Source organism: Mustela nivalis (genome assembly GCF_964662115.1).
Source record: "Mustela nivalis genome assembly, chromosome: 9".
In the NCBI taxonomy this organism is placed as follows: Eukaryota; Metazoa; Chordata; class Mammalia; order Carnivora; family Mustelidae; genus Mustela; species Mustela nivalis.
This window is the reverse complement of record NC_139028.1, coordinates 22,613,152-22,635,011: the sequence shown is the minus strand read 5'-3', so window position 1 is coordinate 22,635,011 and position 21,860 is coordinate 22,613,152. Positions and strand designations below refer to the sequence as shown.

Here is a 21,860-nt window from a genome sequence, read left to right as displayed (position 1 = left end):
CAGAAGGGTGGGTTCTTAAAACCATATGAGAGACTAATGGTCCAGAAATTACATAGCAGACAAGGAGGGCCTGGCTGGCTCAGTCAGTAGCGTGTGCAACTGTTGATCTTGGGATTTTGAGTTTAAGCCCCATGCTGAGTGTAGAGATGACTTAAAAATAAATCTTTAAAAAAAAGAAGGAAAGAAAATAGGGGCACCTGGGTGGTTCAGTATGTTAACCCTCTGCCTTTGGTTCAGGTCATGATCCCAGGGTCCTGGGATGGAGCCCTGCATCAGGCTCTCTGCTCACCCCCACCCCCCTCCTGCCTATCTACTTGTGACCTGTCAAATAAATAAATAAAATATTAAAAAAAAAAAAACTTACATAGCAGACTAAACCTTGCAGCAGGAGGAAGACATCACACTAATACCTAAAAAGTGCTAGATGAACTAGAACAAGTTCATTTCAAATGCATGGCTCACCCCACAACACAATAAAGAAAATTCCTAAGGACTGAAATAAAGAACATGGCTGCCCTGGGAAGTAATAGGCTAGAATTGTAACAGCCACTAGGGTCTGGGAGCAGAGGAGCCTTGAAACCCCATGGAGCTCAACTGAGATACCATTTCTTGCCATATATATGACCTCCAGTCCCCATGCTGGGTATGGAGAATGCTTAAAAAGAAAGAAAAGAAGGAAGGGGGGAAAAAAAAAACCTGCAGAACATTTAGCTTAATAATTCTTTTTTTTTTTTTAATTTTTTTTTAATTTATTTATTTGTCAGAGAGAGAGGGAGAGAGAGCGAGCACAGGCAGACAGAATGGCAGGCAGAGGCAGAGGGAGAAGCAGGCTCCCTGCCAAGCAAGGAGCCCGATGTGGACTCGATCCCAGGACGCTGGGATCATGACCTGAGCCGAAGGCAGCTGCCTAACCAACTGAGCCACCCAGGCGTCCCTAGCTTAATAATTCTTTTTCCCATCTTTTACATTCAACTTCTGAGTTCTTATGTTTTATTTGGGTTTCTTTTAAGGAATACGTAGCAATATTTTTAAAACCCAATGTAACAATCTTTGTTTTTAAACTAGTGAGTTTAGTACATTTTATATTTGTTAATAATGACTAATAAATTTATATTTATTCCTACTATCTCATTTTGTATTTTCCACTTACATGGATTTTCCCGTGTCTGGGAAAGACAAATGAGTGGAAGGGAAAAGTCTAGAAACAGACCCAAACATATACAGGCCCTTCACTTATCACAAAGGAGTGGTCTTTTCCAAATATAGTAGTGGAACAATCAGGTATCTAAACAGAACAAAAAAAATAAAATCAAACTAAACCCTCACCTTACACTATACCAAAAAACAAAACCATACATATACACACAAAAAAACAAACCCCCAAAAAGTAGACCTTGGGTTACAGATCTTAATGTGAAAGGCAGACCTATAAAGCTTTAGAAGGTAATATAAGAAAATTATCTAAACTACAGAGAAAACTTTCTTTTTTTTTTTTCAAAGATTTTATTTATTTATTGACAGAGATCACAAGTAGGCAGAGAGGCAGGCAGAGAGAGAGAGGAGGAAGCAGGCTCCCTGCCGAGCAGAGAGCCCGATGCGGGACTCAATCCCAGGACCCTGAGATCATGACCTGAGCCGAAGGCAGCCGCTTAACCCACTGAGCCACACAGGTGCCCCAGAGAAAACTTTCTTAAACAGGATTATAAAAAGCCTTAAACACATACACAAAAACATTAATTGAAAGTCTACTACTTTATAAGAACGTCTGTTTATCAAGATGCCCTACAAAGAATAAAAACCCCTGTAGAGGGGCGCCTGGGTGGCTCAGTGGATTAAAGCCTCTGCCTTCGGCTAGGGTCATGGTCCCAAGGTCCTGGGATTGAACCCCGCGTTGGGCTCTCTTCTCGACAGGGAACCAGCTTCCTCCTCTCTCTCTCTGCCTGCTTCTCTGCCTACCTGTGATCTCTGTTAAATAAATAATAAAATCTAAAACAAAACAAAACAAAACCCTGTAGAGAATTAAAGAATATATAACACATATATATATCCAAATGTATATATTCAGAATATACAGGCATTTCAGAGACAGCACAGGTTTGATTCCAGACAACCACAATAAAGCACTTAATAAAGTGAATCAAATTAGTATTTTGGTTTCCCAGTGCATATTAAAGTTATGTTTATACTATACTGTAATCTATTAAATATACAATACTAGGTCCTAAAAAAATGTACATACCTTAATTAAGAAATACTTTATTGCTATAAAATGCCAAGCATCCTCTATGCTTTCAGTGAGTTGTAACATTTTTGCAATTGAGGGTCCTGCCTCAATATGGATGCCTGCTGACTCATCAGGATGCTGGTTGCTGGTTGATTTAAAGTGAGAGATGTGCGATTCTTTCACTTGAACACTCAGAGACCAATGTAGGGTTATTAACTGTCCTAATTTCAGTATCATTGTGTCTCAGGAAATAGGCCACATGAGAGGTAGAAAGAGGGGGAATAGCTGGCCAGTTGTAGAACAGTCAGAACACAAAACATTTATCAATTAAGCTTGCAATTTCAGGGGCTTCTGGCTGGCTCAATGAGTAGAGCATACAACTCTTTTTTTTTTTTTTTTTTTTTTTTTAAAGCATACAACTCTTGATCTTGGGGTCTTGAGATGAAGGCCCACACTGGGTATAGAGCTCTCTTAAAAAAAAAAAAAAAAAAAAGTTCAACATTACTCATGGGTGAGGTTTGTGGTGCCCTAAAACTATTAGAATAGTAATAACAAAGATTACTGATCACAGAAACAAACATAAATGAGAAAGTGTGAAATACTGGGAGAATTTACCATATGGCACAGAGTGAGCAAAGTGAGCAAATGCTGTTGGAAAAATGAAGTAGAGAGACTTCCTTGAATTTGTCAAGAGGCTTGCTTCAATTTGTAAAAAAAAGGCAGTATTCGCAGAGCACAATAAACTGAGGGATGCCTGTAACTGCTTCAGTGCCATTTAATTTCTTCTCTCCTTCTGGAACTTCAGTGACTTAATCCATAAGACCTTTTCATCATGTTCCATATGTCTTTTACACTCTTTTCTGTTTTCTCCATCCTCTGCTTCTAGTGGTTTAGTCTGGATTTTTTTCCCCTAATTTAGCTTTCACTTCACTAATTTTCTCTTCAGCTGTATCTATGCTGTTAAACCCATTCACAGAATTCGTAATAATCAGCTGCGTTTTTCAGTTTCAGAATTTGTTTATTTCAAATGTCAAAATTATCAATTTTGTCTTTAGTTCCTCTAACACATTAATCATACATTTTTTTAAGCCCATGATTGATAATTCAAATATCTCTGCCTATCCTATGGGTATGTTTCTACTGTCAGTTTTTCCTCTTGGTTTCTAGTTGCATTTCATCTCTTCATATGCCTGGTTATTTTTTACAGAACTTTGGACATTATAAATAAAAAATTATAGACACAATCTGAGGCTATGGATGATGGGGAAAGGGTTCACTTTTGCTGGTGGCAAGCAGACACGCTAGGGATATTAGGTTCCCAGATCATCTTAATCTAATCCAGAACTGAAAAGACTGAACAACTGGGCTTCACTCCTTAGTAAAGACTAGTCTACTTGTTTTACCCTTACTCCTACAATTAAGGTCCTGAGGAACCCAACCCAAAACCAGAGTTTCCCAGGGCCCTCTATCCTGGGAGGCTCTGATTCCAATATTTTGTCTTCCCTGACATCAGCCTTTTGAACACTTTACTCAGTCTCTCAACTGTCACTTCCAAAGTCAGCCATGATCTCATGGACAAAGCAGCCTCTAACATCAAGCTAACTTCTCAGAGTCTTCCTTATCTTCTGGAACTTGGCCTCATCATTCCTTACTGCTTTTATAGCTCTTCAATGCTTTCTAGCTTTTCTAGTTGTCAGCAATATATTTGGTTTGGTTTAAAACAATCTGACGTTGTCTAACATTGGCAGAAGCAAAATCTGACATCTTGCTTTTTATTTCACATTTAAAAACATCTATTTCCTTGTGTCAACAAAAGCTCATTATAAGCCTGAGATGTCTAAATGATTCCACTCTATAGATAGACCACAGTATATCTTAACCACCCCCCTCACCCCACACTGTTTTAACATTTATGTTGTTTTTAAGCCTTTTCTATTACAAGGACTACTGTGATGAACATCACTGAGCATGTTATTCTTTTATACATCAGATTATTTCATTCAAATAGATTCCCCCAGAAGTGGAAACATTAGGTTCAGCTAGGATAACCACAAACCTTCCATTTAATAACTAATCATCAATGACTCTTCTTATAATGAGTCAGATGGTATTAAATTTTTAAAGCTAGGAATCTTATTCTCTGTACAGCATTTCCTGAACTCTTGAAAAAAGAGGCCCATATAATCCTACTAAACATAAGCTGAATCAACAAAAATATCTGATGCATGAATATTTTAGGTGTTTTAGGAAGCTGCTCATCCTATTAAAGATTTCAAGCCAAAAGGGAAAAACACAGCCAAGAAAGAAAGACTACCTCAAAAGACAACTATATTCTAAGTGCAAGAGTTAATAAGAATTCATATTAATAAACAAAGTCTTCAATTTACAGTGTTACATTCCAAAACCTCATTTTTAAGCCAGTTGTTTATAATTCAGAATATATTTTTACAGAATATATGTTTATAATAAAAATAAAAAGAAAATCTTCCTTAAGTTAGTTCATGGAAGAAAGTAGGTAGACTGACTATAAGACTTAAGATCTCAAGACCCAGCAAAGGCTATAAGAGGTATGTAATTGAAGGTTTTTATCTTCACAGAAAATTGGAAATGATAAGGAGAAAGAACCAGAAGAGAAAAAGATAAGCAAGAAGCTAAGGTTTCTGGGAAGACAACAGGAAATGAGATAGATAGATATATATATAGCTATATGGCTAGAAACATTACACATCATTAGAAAGAAAGGACACTTCCATCCTCTGAAACAGAAGGGATGAGGGCAGATTGAGAGACAAACTCAGACATATGAAGGCAGTTAACATGAAGGTAGCAATGTTCCTGATGGTTTTGATTTTTCTCAACGTACCCATTCAACAAATGTATGTCAAGCACTGGAATACACAGAAGTAAAAAGACAACATGCCTGAATCTGGGAGCCATCAGGCAATAAGCTACAAAAAAGAAATTAAAAAAATATATACACAGGGGGTTCTAAGACCTGAAACCATTAAACTCCCAGAAGAAAACACAGGTGGTAAGCTCCTTGACAATGGTCTTGGTGATGATTTTTTGGATCTCACTTCAAAAGCAAGGGCAAAAGAGCAAAATTAAAGGAAATAACATCAAACTGAAGTTTCTGCCCAGTAAAGGAAATCATCAACAAAATGAAAAGGCCACCTACCAAATGGGAGAAGATAGTGGCAAATCATGCATTTGATAAGGGTTTAACATTCAAACATTAAAGAACTCACACAACTCAGTAACAAAAACAACCAGATTGTCATGTGAGCAAAGGATCTCCATAAACATATTTCCAAAGACATACAGATGGCCAACAGACACATGAAATGATACTCAACATCATTCATCATCAGGAAACTGCAAATCAAAACCACGGTGATACCACCTTATACCTGTCAGAACGGCTAGTATCAGAAAGACAAGAAGGAAGTGTTGGCAAGGATGCAGTGAAGAGGGAAGCCTCCCGCATTCTTGGTGGAAATGTAAACTGATGCAATCGTACAGGAACCAGTATGGAGGTTCCTGTAAAAAAATTAAAAACAGAACTACCATACGATCTAGTAATTCTACTTGTGGATATCTCCCTGAAGAAAAAAAAAAACTAATTTGAAAAGACATGCACCCCTGTGTTCACTGCAGCACTATTTACAATAGCCAACATACAGAAATGATCTAAGTGTCCATGGTCTGATGAATGGATAAAGAAGATGTGGTATGTGTGTACAACAGAATACTACTCGGCCATAAAAAAAGAATGAAATCTCACCATCTGTGATAACATAGATGGACCCTGAGGGTATTCTGCTGTGAAATAAGCCAGAAAGATAAAGACAAATACCGTATGATTTCACTTATATGTAGAATCTAATAAATAAGACAAACATGCAACCAAAACTCACAGAGAACAAATTTGTGGTTGCCAAAGGGGAGAGGGGGTTTGGAGGTCAGCAAAATGGGTAAAAGGAGTCAAAAAAGTATAAACTTCGATCAAGGGAATGTAATGCTTGGTGACTATAGTCAATAATACAATATGTATTAGATAACTAAGCATTGTTAATAGAGTAAATCTTAAAAGTTCTCATTGAAAGAAAAAATTTGGGAGGACAGCTTTGTAACTTTGTATGGTGAGAGATGGTAACTGTACTTGTGGTGATCCTTCTGCAATGTATACAAACAATCATTCATCATGTTATACAGCTGAAACTAACATCATGTTACATGTCAGTTATACTCCGATAAAAAGAAAAGTGTCAGGCTCTATGCAGAGCATTTAAATAGAGTAAGAATATGCTGAACAAATTCCTTTTTTTTTTTTAAGATTTTATTTATTTGATAGAGCACAAACAGGAGGAACAGCAGAGGGAGAAGCAGGCTCCCTGCTGAGCAGGAAGCCTGACTTGGGGCTCCATCCCAGGACTCTGGGATCATGACCCAAGCCAAAGGCGGATGCTTAATCGACTGAGCCACCAAGGCACCCCTGAACAACTCCTTTAGAACACTGAATAGGGAAAGATTCTCTAATGTGTTTTTGGATTAAGAGTTGAAATTACACAAAGTAGTTGCCATGCAGTATCAGCGGAAGAGGAGCCCAGAGTGGGAAACTAATCCAACAGTCTGAACATGGGAACAGGTCTGGATCTGTTTGAGGAATAAAAAGATCAGTAAGACTAAGGAGACAGCAAAGTGGAGAGAGGAGAGAGAGATGTGAAATTAACAAGGAGGTAATTAACAAGGAAGGCATTAGGATGAAGCCTGTAATATAAGCTTTTAAGTTTTTGATTAAAATTAGAAAGGACCAAATGTTTTCATATTTTGCTAAGATTGCATCAACCAACTATATTGAAATGTCCTGTTTCGGTCATTTACCTTCACTCATTTTCTTTCTTTTTTTTTTTTTTTTTAAAGATTTTATTTATTTTATTTGACAGACAGAGATTACAAGTAGGCAGAGAGGCAGGCAGAGAGAGAGGGGAGGAAGCAGGCTCCCCGCTGAGCAAAGAGCCCGATGCGGGGCTCGATCCCAGGACCCTGGGATTGTGACCTGAGCCGAAGGCAGAGGCTCTAACCCACCGAGCCACCCAGGCGCCCCTACCTTCACTAATTTTCTTAACCTCTGAGCCTCAGCTCTTCTACCAGCAAAAACAGAGAAAATGCTTACCTCACAATAAGCACTTATGAAAGGCCTGCAGTTTCTAATAAATTGGTACTCAATACATGTTCTGCTCCCATTTCCATGCACCTTGACCAGGCTTATCTTCAGGGTAGGCAGGAATTACAGACTTTAGGTAGATCATCACCTTTGGATGACTCCCAGAAACCGACACCACAACTCCTACCATCCTGGCTTATGCCACTGCTACCTTCCCAGTCCTGCATAGTCTCCAACTGATGACCAAAGATAGAGAAAAGGCAGCAGGCCCCTCAAGAATACGGTGACCCACGATCTGCAAAAGCTACAGTATCCTCCCACACCATCTTCCAAGGTCCAAATCCAGCAGAGCTCCCAATATGAATTTATATTTATATCCGGGGCTACACACACCAACCCACCTGTTCTCCCTATTTATTTATTTTTAAAGATTTTATTTATCTGACAGAGAGAGAGAGAGAGCACAAGCCGGGGGAGCAGGAGAGGGAGATGCAGGATCCCCATGGAGCAGGGAGCCCAGTGCAGGACTCCATCCCACAACCCTGGGATCATGGTTGAGCAGGGAGCCCAATGCAGGACTCCATGCCACAACCCTGGATCATGACCTGAGCCGACTCAGACATTTACCTAACTGAGCCACCCAGGCGCCACCTGTTCTCCCTATTTAAAGATAAATGCATTAACCTCAGAGAGTTTAGGTTAAAATGTAGTTATTCGCCTAATACCTCTGAAAAAACATACACTTTCTTTCAACAAAACTAAAATTGCTTAATCTTACATACAATACCCAACCTATAACATGCAATCAATAAATGTTAATGATAATTCACCAAAAAAAACCACTCCTCATAATATAACATTTAAAATATCACAAGTTAAAAAATGTCTCCAAGGAACGCCTGGGTAGCTCAGTTGGTTAAGCGGCTGCCTTCAGCTTGGGCCATGATCCCGGCATCCTGGGATGGAGTCCCATATCGGGCTCCTTGCTCAGCAGGGAGCCTGCTTCTCTCTCAGTCTCTTCCTGCCTCTCTGTCTGCATGTGCTCGCTCTCTCTCTCTGACAAATAAATAAATAAAATCTTTTAAAAAAAATAAGTCTCCAAAAACACTTGATTCGCTTGCATTTTCAAGCTAGTACCGTGTACCTTTCACAAATATTATTCATCCCTCCCTCAAACATGACCTTATGAAGATCATTTGCAGATTAAATGTCTGATCTTTTTGAGATGAATCATCACATGACCAGGGAAATCAGTATTCCACTAACAGCTCTTGAGTTTTTAACACCAACACAGACCATAAAGAAAATATTGAAGTAGACCTACTCTTTTGATACTAAAATCTCCTAGAAAGGAAAATGCCCTCAACACGTATAACCTCTAGGAAAATGTTCAAAAAAGGCTCTGTGACTAATTTAACAGTTAACAAACATCAAAAGTGAAAACCTGCCTTTATTACTTTAATTTCCAGTCATAGCTAGCTAGTTAAAGCATAAATGGACACTGAGCTCCAAAAACATTCACCAAAAAATTTCTAAAAAGCTAAAATATTTTCCTGTTCAGTGTGTCCTCCATTTGGCCAACTTTATTTGGCCTTCTAAGTCTTGCAATGGCAAAAATGGCTTCCTTTTGTTTACTTCTGCCTGTACATTTACAGCATCACTCAAAACAATGCCAAAAAGAAACGTGCTCTGGGAAAGCAACAGCATCCTTGTACGGCTGCCACACAGTTCATTCATAACAGCTTTCTCATTGGCCTCACTCCTCCCTTTGCTTCTGCCAAGCCTCAATGGTCAATAGAAAAACTTTGGAAAGTGCTATAATCACAATAAAAAACGAATAAAATTATGCTTGGAAACAGCTAAATTTATAAAAAGAGAAAAGGTACCAAGAACAGTGCCTAAGCCTAACACAGACTCTTCTGTACCACTAAGGAACTTGAATTTCCAATTAGACAAAAAACTAACCATATAGGACTATGAATGACTAAGTATTTTTAGCTCTGTAAACCTCAACTTATCCGTGGAACGGTTTTTCATTTCAAACATTTCATATGTTAAAATGTGATTAAAGTAAGCTTTATGCTTAGAAATGAGTATTCAGTTGGTTGAGTTGATCTTAAAACATGTAAAATCTGGTTACAGTTTTTAAAGTTAAAAACTCCATTTTGCTCAAGGGAGCAGGAGGTATGGCAGAAAGGACCCCCAGGGCCGGAGACCTGAGCTCTAGCCTGATGACCAACATTATTTGGCTATGCTGACCTTAACCAAGTTTACTGACCTCTCTGGGTCTCAATTTCTGCCTCTATAAATGAAAGAGATCAATTAATTTCTAAAGCCTCTTTAGACTTTAATTTTTTAACATCTTCTTGAAGCTTCAGGTTTAGAAACTCACCAACACAGAAACCTGAAAACGGTTAACAGTATTACAACTATATACAGTGAAGCTTTTAAATGTTTTTTAAAGAGAAATCAGAAACCTGTACTTTTTTTTTTTTTTTAAGAAACCTATCATCACAGATAATGGCCCAAAGAAAAAAGCCTTTTACTTCTAATTACTATTATCCATTATTGATTTCTCAAAACTCCATTCAGGGACTTGAACTATAATTACTATCTAACACTTCTCAAATACCACCCAACACTATTTATTAAAGACACTATGCCACTTATAACTAATTACCAATCTTATTACTTTCATTTATCACATTAGCTGCAGGAAAAAAATCCAACACAATGTAGAATATTAAATAACCTACACGTACTGATAGTTTAACCATGCAGTTTTTATACACAGATTCTATTTTTTAAAGAAAAATATAATTCTCCACCCAGACTTATCAGTGCAACTTCAAACAGAATACTCAGCAGATTATAGAGATTAAATGATTTTAGAGATAAATACTAGAGATTAAATGATTTTAGCATCACTTTTGGATGTCAGACCCTCATTAAGATACAACTGTGGCTTAGGATAGTACAGAGGCACTGATGTGCTCTCAAGTTCCTTCCCTTCCCAATCCCTTGTCTTGTCTCATCAGGAAGGAAGTGAAGTTTCGCCTAATGATTTCCACAGACACTTCCCAGAGCCCTTTGTATACCTTCAGTTAGACCACCAGATTCTAAGTACACTGGGTCATCTTTAACTCCCCAGCACCTGACATACAGCTTGTGTCCAATTTTAGTATATGTGCTGCCGAAGCGAGCACTACAGCTTGTGTCCAATAAAAGTGTATGGACAGATGCCAACATAATTTTTAAATTTTTTTTTATTTTTTATTAACATATAATGTATTATTAGCCCCAGGGGCACAGGTCTGTGAATCACCAGGTTTACACACTTCATAGCACTCACCATAGCACATACCCTCCCCAATGTCCACAACCCAACCACCCTCTCCCTACCCCTGATTTTCATCTAAGGTACCAAGGAATCATATTTAAATCAACAAACTAGACAAGGATCATGAGTGCAAGCAAATTTTTTGGAGGGCAACGTGCTAATACATATATATTTTAAAACTTGAATGTATGAGTCTTCTGATCCAGCACATTTCATTTCTAGGAGTTTATTCTAAAGAAATATTTAGAAACTGCATAATGGGTAGTCACCACAGCACTGTTCCTAATATTAAAAATCAGAAATAACCTAAAAGACTATCAATATGAATTTATTAGATAAACATATAATTATAAAATCTTATACAATCCTTAAAAAAAAAAAAAAAGAATCCAGGGAGACCTATATGTGGTATTAACATGGTAAATCTCCATAATACAGCAAATTTTGAAAAAGCAAAACAGAGCGCCTGGGTGGTTCAGTGGGTTAAAGCCTCTGCCTTCACCTCAGTCTGTGATCTCAGGGTCCTGGGATCCAGCCCCACATCGGGCTCTCTCCTCAGCGTGGAGACTGCTTCCCCCCCTCTCTCTGCCTGCCTCTCTGCAGACTTGTGATCTGTCAAATAAATAAAATCTTTAAAAAAATGTATATTCTAAGTACAATTTACTTTTGAAATTTAAGAATAATTAAAATCTTCAACATAAGTGAAATACACTACTGCTATTTCTCAGGAAAGAAAAAAAAGTCTGTTAGGCTCACCTAAAATAAAAGCAACTGTGGAATGGAGGCTTGCTACTTCAAGCATGCTCCCTGGGGCCAGCTGCATGGACATCACCCAGGAGCTGGTCAGGAATACAGAATCATGGGCCCCACCCCAGGTTTACTCAGCCTCTACCTTTTTAACAAGATCCCCAGATGGTCTGGGGGCACATGGGTGGCACAGCTGGTCAAGCATCCAACTCTTCGTTTAGGCTCAGGTCATGATCTAAAGGTCATGAGACCAAGCCCTGCATTAGGCTCCCACTCAATGTAATTGGCTTGAGCTTCTCCCTCTCTCCTTCTGCCTCTGCCCCTCCCCACCCTCTAAAAAATAAATTAGTCTTAACCACCCCCCCCCACAATGGTCTGAATTCATATTAAAGTGAGAAGCACTGGCTTATAAGAAATCACCTAACAGAGTCTGAACACCAGACGGAAAGCAAAAGTATTAGCTGGGTGACTTAGGTTACTTAATCTCTCTGAATCTCAATTCCATTCTCCTCAAACACACTATTTTGAGATTCCTGATGTATCAGCAGATGTGAACTGTAAACTGCTGCTCTACAAGGGACGATTAGAACTCAGTTATCAGTCTTAGTGAGTAAATGCTAAAAAGTCAGTAACTTGCTCAAGTTGATCTATCTTTCATGGGCAATGCTCTCCATCCAACCTTCTCAGAACCTAGCTTAGGGAAAGGGACTAAGGACTGGAGATGGAACCCAAACTGTAGACAGTATGTACCTCTGGAGAGGTAGTCACGTGGGGGCAGGAGAGTAATAGGGGACTTTTACATTTTGTTCTGTATGATTCATGTCATTTTTCACAAAGAGTGCTACAACAGATACTGCTATTCAAAGTAGGAAGAGGCGGGAATTAGGATCCTATCCCATTCACTAAAGTATCAATACCCTGGCCTGGTTTTAAGACTTCCTCATGCCTGGGGCACCTGGGTGGCTCAGTGGATTGGGCCGCTGCCTTCGGTTCAGGTCATGATCTCAGGGTCCTGGGATCGAGTCCCGCATAGGGCTCTCTGCTCAGCAGGGAGCCTGCTTCTCTCTCTCTCTCTCTCTCTCTCTCTCTCTGCCTGCCTCTCCATCTGCTTGTGATCTCTATCAGATGAATAAATAAAATCTTTTAAAAAAACAAAGACTTCCTCATGCCTGATCCCAGAGCCAGAGCAAAGGCAGTATTCAGAGGTGGGTCTGAGAAGGTGCTCAGACAGTAGAATCTGCAAAGCAAGAGTCACTGTCCATCCTAAAAAGCTTGCAGAGAGGAGACCCAGAGTCATCATGGATTTCTTCTAAAGGAATCACAGGAGCATCTATGACTGTGGCACCAAATCTTCCCAGGGCTTGAAATCCCCAGTGGGTGTATACCACCAATGCCATCGTTAGCACCCCTTTCCCTTCCTCCCTTTGGAAGCTGCTGCAGGAAGGAACACTGTGTGGACAGAGCTGAGGCTGGCTTCCAGTGCTCCTGGTTTACTACTCCCACCTATTTCCTTCCAGCACAAAATGTGCTAATCATGAAAACATTTCACAATGACTTGCTTGTTATAATCCCCCTACTTCCAACAAACCTAATGTAGATCAGAATTAAAAACTTCATTAAAAAGTAGGATTGAAGTTTAAACTCAGTTTTCAAGTTAATACTTCATTTATTATTCTTTTAATGATCTAGGTTAATCATTCGGGAAATGTGTTTTTTTTCCATAGTATAAACATTACTAAGGGGGCACCTGTGTGGCTCAGTCGATAGATGTCTGCCTTCACCTCGGATCATTATCCTGGAACCGTGGGATCGAGCCCCACATCAGGCTCCCTGCTCTGCGGGAGGCCTGCTTCTCCCTCTCCCACTCCCCCTGCTTGTGTTTCCTCTCTCACTGTCTCTCTGTCAAAAAAAATAAAACAAAATCTTTTTTAAAAAGTTACCAAGTTGTTGTGTTTGAATAGAAAATGAATTCTGTTGGCAGTGAAGAGTAAGGGACCAATCTGCCATGATTTATCAGGCTTAATGTATATATACTAACAACAAACCTACTACATACTAAAAACAGGTTTTACTATATAGCAAGAGTTACCAAACACGTCAACCAAAGTTACAAAATGAACAGATTCTCTTCTTCCCTGACCCAACCTCAGTTTTATTCTATATACCTACCAAGTTATCACAAATCATGTGAAATGCTCAAGCAAGCTCGTGTTTCACAAGGAATTACAAAGAATTTTACATCCTTTGGGGGAGGCCTTAACAGCACAATCATGTTTTACAATGACTATGTATTAGTCATTTTACCGAGAAAGGTAAAAGTACTTTGAGTAAATGGTACCTTAAGTCAGCACTCAAAAGAGATTCCCTACCTGATTCTCCCTAATTCATCACACAGAGAATGAGGAGGGACTATGTTTTGAGCTCATTTTATTTTGTTAACTGTTTGCTTGCACTTCATTCACCAACTACTCCATGTCAGGCCCAGGAACTGAAATTAAGACAAAGCCTTGGTCCTGAAGAGCTCTACTGGACGGTAAAATAGATGGACAAAGAAAAGTCATAAATGATGCCAGAGGTAACATGCATTGAGTATAATGGGAAAATAAAGTGCACAGGACTCTGAGACCACCATGCAAAGTAACCGGTACACGTAATTTGGAGACACACAAACCCTTAACCTGAAAGTAGAAGACAAATGATATTTCACTGAATGATATTAAATGCTATCCTAGTATCACTCAAGAGAACATCTACTTCGCTTGAGTGTGTGAATGGCAGAACAGAAGTGTGCGTGAAGATTGTTTTATACCTACACAGGTCACTTTCTGAATAAATGGCTTTTTGTTACTGAAGCTCTGCTGTATACCTAAGAAGGTACTGTATGGAGGGAATAACTAAGCCTCAGGAGATAGGTGATCCTGGATTCCAAGTCAGCCTCCAACCTCACTAAATTAAATCACCTAACTTCTCTGAGCCTGTCTCCTTCTATAAGACACACATGATACCACCAAAGGGCTACTGCAAAAAAATAAGTTTAATGTAATTAAAATGTATTCCCACCCCCTCATCTTTTCTTTTCAGTTAATTCTTTGGAACATACAAAACAATTTAATATATGTGCTGCGGAAGCTAGCACAATACAAAACAAATGAAATATTTACAAAGCATTTACTATTGAGTAAGCCTCATGACTGGACACTGCAGGAAGTTAGCAGACTATAGTTGCTGTCCTCATGGAGTTTACAATCTTGTATGTACGCTATGTTTAAAATTAAGAGATCTCCTATCGCTTTGTACATATTTACATGGTCCCTTATCACTATAATGTAATCTCCTGGAAGGCAATTTACACCTAGCACTATGCTTGGGACTTAGCATGCAAAGGAAGGAAGCTGAGAAGGGAAGGAGGAAATAGTCCAATGAAATATACTGAATCATAAATTCTATTTAGTGTACCTTAATTCTAAAATATAGAAAGGTACTTTTGGGGGAGGGGGCGGGTAGGACAAAGAGAAGATAGGTAGTAAAAGGAAGAATCACCTTTTGAAAATACTTTTTTAGGGGTGCCTGGGTGGCTCAGTGGGCTAATGCCTCTTTCAGCTCGGGTCATGATCCCAGGGTCCTGGGATAGAGCCCCGCATCAGGCTCTCTGCTCAGCAGGGAGCCTGCTTCCCTTCCTCTCTCTATCTACTTGTGATCTCTGTCAAATAAATAAGTAAAATCTTTAAAAAAAAAAAAAAAAAACTTTTTTAAACTCATGACTTAAAAGGAAGCTTTTTCCCTTATAAATCATAAGGGAATTACAATTTTTTTAAATATTTATTTATTTCAGAGAGCTGCGGGAAGGGGTGGGGGAAGGGAGAGAGAGAGAATCCTCAGGCTGACTGCCAACTGAGCCAGACATAGGGTTCAATCTCACGACCCAGAGATCATGACCTGAGCGGAACCCAAGAGTCAGATGCTTAACCGATTGAGCCACCCAGGTGTCCCATAAATTCTTTTATAAATTATATCCCATTAAAAAAAAAATCAACACCTTCATGTTCTAGTGATATAAGCCAATTCAAAATAAAAACAGAGTACAAACATAGTACACCCAGCATGATGCTCTACTCCAGAGATGGGCAACCTACAATCTCCAGCCTTCTTTTAAACCTGCAAACTAAGAACAGCTTTTACATTTTTAAAGAGTTATAAAACAAAAGCAAAGAAAACAAGACTAAGTGGGTCCAGCAAAGCCTAAAATACTTACTGTCTGTCCCTCGACAAAAAGTTTGCCAACTCCTGCTCTACTTCCTAACAGAATTTTGAATCTCTCACCAAACTAAATACTTCAATACTTCCGAGCTGACATTTAAGGCAATTTATAGGATTTCTCTCCACTCCCCTGCCCACTTGGCTCTTACTAGCCACTTTCTTCACACACAAGTATTCACACAAATATTAATTACAATATACGAGGATAGCACCAAAAAACCCCAGAGGCTGACCATGTCTTTTGTTAAATAACAAGTGCTCTAGGACAAGCATTTTCCCAACAATGAGTTTAAGTTCCACAATGGATTAGTAAAATCGGGCCTATGTTGACCAGAACCCATGACTTATGCCAACTTCTCCATCTGCACATATTCAATATTGGGGGAGGGGAGGACACCAACAGTTCCCAGTGCAAAGTCAATAAATTGATTATTATTAGGCTGGAGTACCATTCACCTAGCTTCAATAACAAGGACAAAACAGGAAATAGAAGGTGACAAGAACCAAATTCAGTAACTTGTGGGACACCTGTGGATTTGAGAGTTAAGTTCTTTACCACTTACATCACACCACATGAAGACAAGGAGGGTTACTGACACATTTAAGACTCTAACAATAAAAAAGTGGGGGGAAAAAAAAAAAACCATTTCTGAAAGCATAGAAGAGACCGTTCAATCTAATACGAAAGTACCCAAAATCTGGAGAGCAGTATGAACCTATCAGATGAATACATCAGAAAGAACTAAGTTTTATTTCAGCATGATTAGTAATATGTGATATGGGGCACAGAAGAGTACTAAAAATTACCTTCCAGGACAAGCGACACAAGGAATAAAACATTCCTCTCCCAACATTAGAAAGGAAAAGCTAAGTGTCCACTTTCCCTAAACTATCAAAACCTGAGAAGCACTCAAAATGAGTATTCTTCCCCATTAAACACTCTGCAGAAAAAATAAAAAATCCATACACATACTTTAAGAAACAAAGGAATAAAACTTAAAGAAGGATCTTATTGAACTACTTTACAGAGATTCAAAAGTCTGAGAAAATTTGTCGTTTTTAAGAAAAGGTCTCTAGTCAACGGTTCCAATATACCGCTTACACACATCTTAAACGAGAAACTAAAAATACAAATTTTTTTTCTATTCCAGGAGAACCTTAGTCCTTACCTATAAATCTCTAAAATGTAACCCTACAAACTTCAGATACTGAATACACTGGATAATTTTTTAAAAACTGTCAATGAATTCAAAGTGTCCTTTCCATGCCTAACTTTCTGTAATGGTTTTATTATGACTTCTAATAATGAAATTAGCACTACACCACCAATATAATGAACATACAAATACTGGGATCATTCATTACAGTACCAGATTATTTAACATTAGAAACAATAGAAACCCAAAGTGGCTCAGGAATCACTTGTATGCACTTCAGGAGTGTTCATTCACGCACCGGACTTATTAAGCATTTATATAGAACATTTATATTTGCCAAGTGTTTCATAATCATTTTTATTAGCTGTTTTACTCCAAAAGAATCCAAGAAGAACTTACAGAAGAGGAACCTAGCCCTAGAGGAACCAAAGAAAACCAAGTTTATTCTGGAGGAAATAACACCATTCTCTTACAATATGCCAGATACTCTTAATTACTTTTCATTGGCAATATGAAATTTTTCAAGAAATAAGCTATGAATTAATGAATGTGAAAAATATTAAGGAAACACTGCACTGAATTCTCTGGAAATGCTTAAACACTCTGAAGTACTCTGGAACACTATAGTTCTTTACCACGGACACAATGAAGAAGTAAAATTCTCTTAAACGACAAACTTAATGGCCAAATATAAAAGGGTATTTTTTACACTTGCTTTAAAAAAGATAATCGAAGCTCACGGAACAAGCTTAAAGCCAGGTCTTGCAACAAGGAGTCAGGTCCACCACAAAAAAACTAGAACCCTGCTAAAAGCAGCGTGAGGAGGAAGTTCTGGAAGCAGCCAGAATCTGGAAGGAGCCTGAAGCTGCTGTACAGCCCGCTCAGTGAATACATCTTTCCGAAGATAATGGTTCTAACCAGAACTTGTGGTTTAATCTCAGCACCAGCAATGGATCCCATCCAATGTTTTGGAGGATGAAAACTTGCCCCAGCGCTAGACGTGGAGGAAAGTTCTTCCCTGGCCCATTTAAACATCCGAATTTCTTTTATCTCGGTGTTACATCTTAACGAGAAAAAACTGTGCGCGCCGCGAGCGCAGTTTGCCTGCGGAGTTGTCCTGACCCCAGGTCTCTCAGTCAGAGCCCATCAACGTTAATTCCCGAGTCCGAGCTCGACTCCTCATCCAGCTAACAGCCCCAGCCGGTACATCGCACACTCTTTTCTTTGCTCTCCCTCTCCCTCCTACCTCCTGGGGCCAATTTCGTGACCCACATCCCTAGACCCCGCAGAGCCCCAACATAACCCCCCCCCATTATACTTCCGCCCTGGTGGCTTCCCAGTTAACCTTCACCCCAGCCCCCACCCCATCTTTGTCTCGTTACCCCAAATACAGCACCTCAACGTTCCCCACTCCCAACCGCAGCCCTTCCCCCACCGCCGACCCCCACCCTCCCGGTCTCTTCCCCACCCCCACGTCCCCCACCCCTCGGTTGGGTCACCCCAGCTCCTCGCCTCCCCAGCCCCGCATGACCCGTCCCCTCCCCCCAGCTTCCTCTGTCCCTTCCTTCCCCTCCCTCGGCCCCTCCGCCCACGCCCACCCCTGCTCCCGCGGGTCCCAGGCAGGCCTTTCACCTTGTCCATGAGCTTCCAGCACTTCTCCACCATCTTCTTGTCCACGGTGCCCGGCGGGTGGGGGCTGAGGTGGTGGTGGTGGTGGTGGTGCGGCTGGAAGGCGTCCTTCATGAGCCCGATCAGGCCGCCGGAGCCCGAGCCCCCGGAGCCGCCGCCGCCCCCGGCCCCGGAGCTCTTTTTCACGTTGCCGGCCATGGCCCGGGGAGGGTTGGGGGCCCAGCCGGCTCCGCTCCGCTGCGAGCGAGGGAAAGAAGGAGGGCGTGAAGGAGGGGCCTCTCCCGGCCGCCACCGCCGCCGCCGCCACCGCCGGCTGTCCGGGCGGAGGGAGGGGCGGCCGCGGGGAGGGGAGTGGGCGGCGACGGGAGCGCGGGTCCGCGCGGGCGCGCCCCTTCCAAGAGCGCGAGCCCGGGGGCGGGAGGAGCGCGCGGAGCTAGGCGAAGCCGGCGGCCTGGTCCCGACTGGGTAGCGACCGCTCCTGCGCCACCCCCTCCCGAGTCACAGCTCCCGGAAAGCCGCGGCCAAGTTTCCGCGCCGCCTACCCCTCCCCTGCCCCCGGGGGCGGGCCCAGGCGGAACCTTTGCGCCTGCGCCCTCTGCTGGAGAAGCCGGGAAAGGAAGGGGGCGGGGTCTGACAGGAGTCTGCGCACTACACAGAAGCCGAGCCCTCCATGTTCCTTGTGGGCTGTAAGGTTGGCGCTTTGAGGGGTTTATTGGGACATTTAAATGAAGACAGGTAGCAGTGGAAGCAACCTCGACGTCAAGTCTTTCCCCCATACCTGACGGATGAGGAAATTGAGCTTAAAGTCATTTGCTTCTTCACACTGTTGGAGAAAAACAGAAGTTCTTTCCCCACTCCTTGGTGTTTTGAACTCATTAAGTCGGCACCAAGGACAAGAATGTGACAAGAACGTGACTGTTGCCGATATTCAAGCCTGATTACACCCCAGAAAGGCATGAGACACTCAGGCCACAAGCTCTTCTTCCAGGCCTTTTGACTTTCTGAAAACAAAACACCTCCCCCTCCTTTTGGCTTCTGAACACTAGTTCCTTTTTCTGGGAATTGAGTATGTACTTAAGATTCCCCAGCTCAGCGCACTGGGCTCCACACATTGCGCAGCAGGTCAGTGCGGCCGGCACAGGCCTTGACCACAGATGCTGTAAGACGGGTGTGAGCTCTGACCAGAGGAGTACTTGCTCCTCTTGTGGAACAGAAATGCAGTTCCCAGTCATTTCCACTTCTCTAATCTAAAAGTTCTGTTGGAAAAACTTTGAAAAAAAAAAAAAAAGGGAACTTTCTTCCTAAAGAAGGAAGTGCCCTGCCCTAATTTGCTAATATTCTGAGCCTCCTCTTTGGGAACTTGCAGGCTCTAGTGTGTCTGTAAGTACTCAGTTCCGTCTTAGATCCCCCACCTGGGTCTTCCACAAAGCCGTTGACTGATAAGGGAATTAACTTTATCATATGCTCCTGTCACAGTTGGGGAAAATCTCTCCGAACTCAAGCACCCATCAGCCAGACATCCTTGCTTTGCAATTCAATGGCCTTTACCTAAGATTGATTAAGGAGTCAATATTATTTCCTATCAGTAGAATTTCCTTTAATCAGTTCCTACCTAGAGAGAGAAGAAATCTTCCAAGGGAAAATCTAGACAAGCCTCTTAGATAATTGTCAAAACTTCCCATCTACCACCCTGGTTGCAAGCCCTCCCTTTCTCTCCCCTGATCTGTTTATTGAAACATTTTCCTCACTGGTTTCCCTGTCATCTCCAGTCCATTCTGCCACCAGACCAGTCTTCCTGACATATAGTTCTGATGGCATCAGAAAAAACACTTCAATTCCTGATTGTCTCCTGGATGAAGTTAACAGTCATGATCTAACTCCAAACTACCTTGCAGTTTTATACTATTCCAATATGTATATCCTATGCTGTGTGAGTCACCAAGTCACAAAATACCACAATTCTTTCTTTTTTCATCACCATGGCTGAGAGTGTTCCCTCTGCCTAAAGTGTGCTACTGAAGGGGCACCTGGGCACCTGGGTGCCTCGGTGGGTTGGGCTTCTGCCTTCTGCTTGGCTCATTATCCCAGTGTCCTGGGATCTCTCCTCGGCAGGGAGCCTACTCCCCTCTCCCTCTGCCTGCCTCTCGGCCTACTTGTGATCTCTCTCTCTCTCTGCCAAATAAATAAATAGACCCCTTAAAAAAAAAAAAAAGTGTGCTACTGAAGTGCTATCCATTCTTCAGAACCCAGCTCAAATATTTTCTTTCTCACCAGACATTCCAGCTAGAAATATCCTTCCCTCTTCTAAATTTCCATAACCCTGTATTCTCACAGATGCCTCATATTAATTTATGCTATGCTGTCTGGTAGACTTTAGTCTTCCACAGTACCTAACACAGTATAAGTACACAAGGTATTTTCCCCCTCTTCATCAAATTTAATGTAATACAGGCAAGAAATTAACCCCTGGACCTATATGGGTTCCTCTGGGTCATCTACACATCTCTGGCTTCCTTTAAGGCTTCCAAGTTTTATTATTTCAGTACCACCTGGATAGAATGTAATGGTATAATTTATATTTTATTTCTGCTTGCAGGAGCCATATTTCTGGGGGCACCTGGGAGCCTGTGACTCTCAATTTCATCTCAGGTCATGAGGTCAAGCCCTGCATCAGCCTTATACTGGGTGCGGAGACTGCTTAAGACTCTCTCTCTGCTTCTCCACCGCCACCCCTAAGAAGAAGGAAAAACAAAAGCCATAGTTTAGGTTTGGGGTTTTTTTTTTAAGATTTATTTATTAGAGAGACAGAGAGAGCATGCAGGACACATGCAAACGGGGGAGCAGGGAAGAGAATCTTAACAGATTGGGTGCTGTGCAGAGCCTGAGGGTTGGGGTGGGGGTGGGGGCCTCTATCTCATGACCCTGAGATCAGACCTGAAGCAAAATCAAGAGTCAGATGCTTAACTAACTATGCCATTCAGGCGCCCTACAAAAGAGAAAAAGCCATATTTCCTTGAATATACAAATGACCTATCTCTCACATTTGAATAAACCAGAGGGAGTGGTTCTCTCCTCTGTGTCTCTTTGAAACTCCCAGAAGGGATCCTATTCAAAGGAAGACAAGAGTTCTGTGGAGATGATCTTACCTATTTTCACTTCTAAGCTGAAGTTAATGAAAAAAGAAGGAAAGAATGACCTTTTTTTTCTCCCCCCACAATTTTACTTTCAACATATACTGAAGATGGGATTGGATTGTTGATTACAGTGTCATTTGCATTCTTGGCTTATTCGAGAGCAGGCTTGGTTTGTATCATCACATCATGTGACATGGGGCACTTT

At 41.1% G+C, this 21,860-nt stretch overlaps 1 protein-coding gene across 2 annotated transcripts in view; it reads right to left on the bottom strand.

Annotated features, from left to right (window-relative positions):
• Nucleotides 1-19,085, bottom strand: part of CBL (Cbl proto-oncogene) — an 82,587-nt gene extending 63,502 nt beyond the window's left edge. The window contains exon 1 of one of the 2 annotated variants that reach the window (XM_082683575.1): nt 18,525-19,085. In XM_082683575.1, coding sequence (XP_082539701.1) covers nt 18,525-18,719 — 195 coding nt within the window. In that variant the 5' untranslated portion in view covers nt 18,720-19,085. The remainder of the gene's footprint in view (nt 1-18,524) is intronic. The other variant, XM_082683576.1, reaches the window with a different exon arrangement.
• Nucleotides 19,086-21,860: the final 2,775 nt, after the last annotated feature.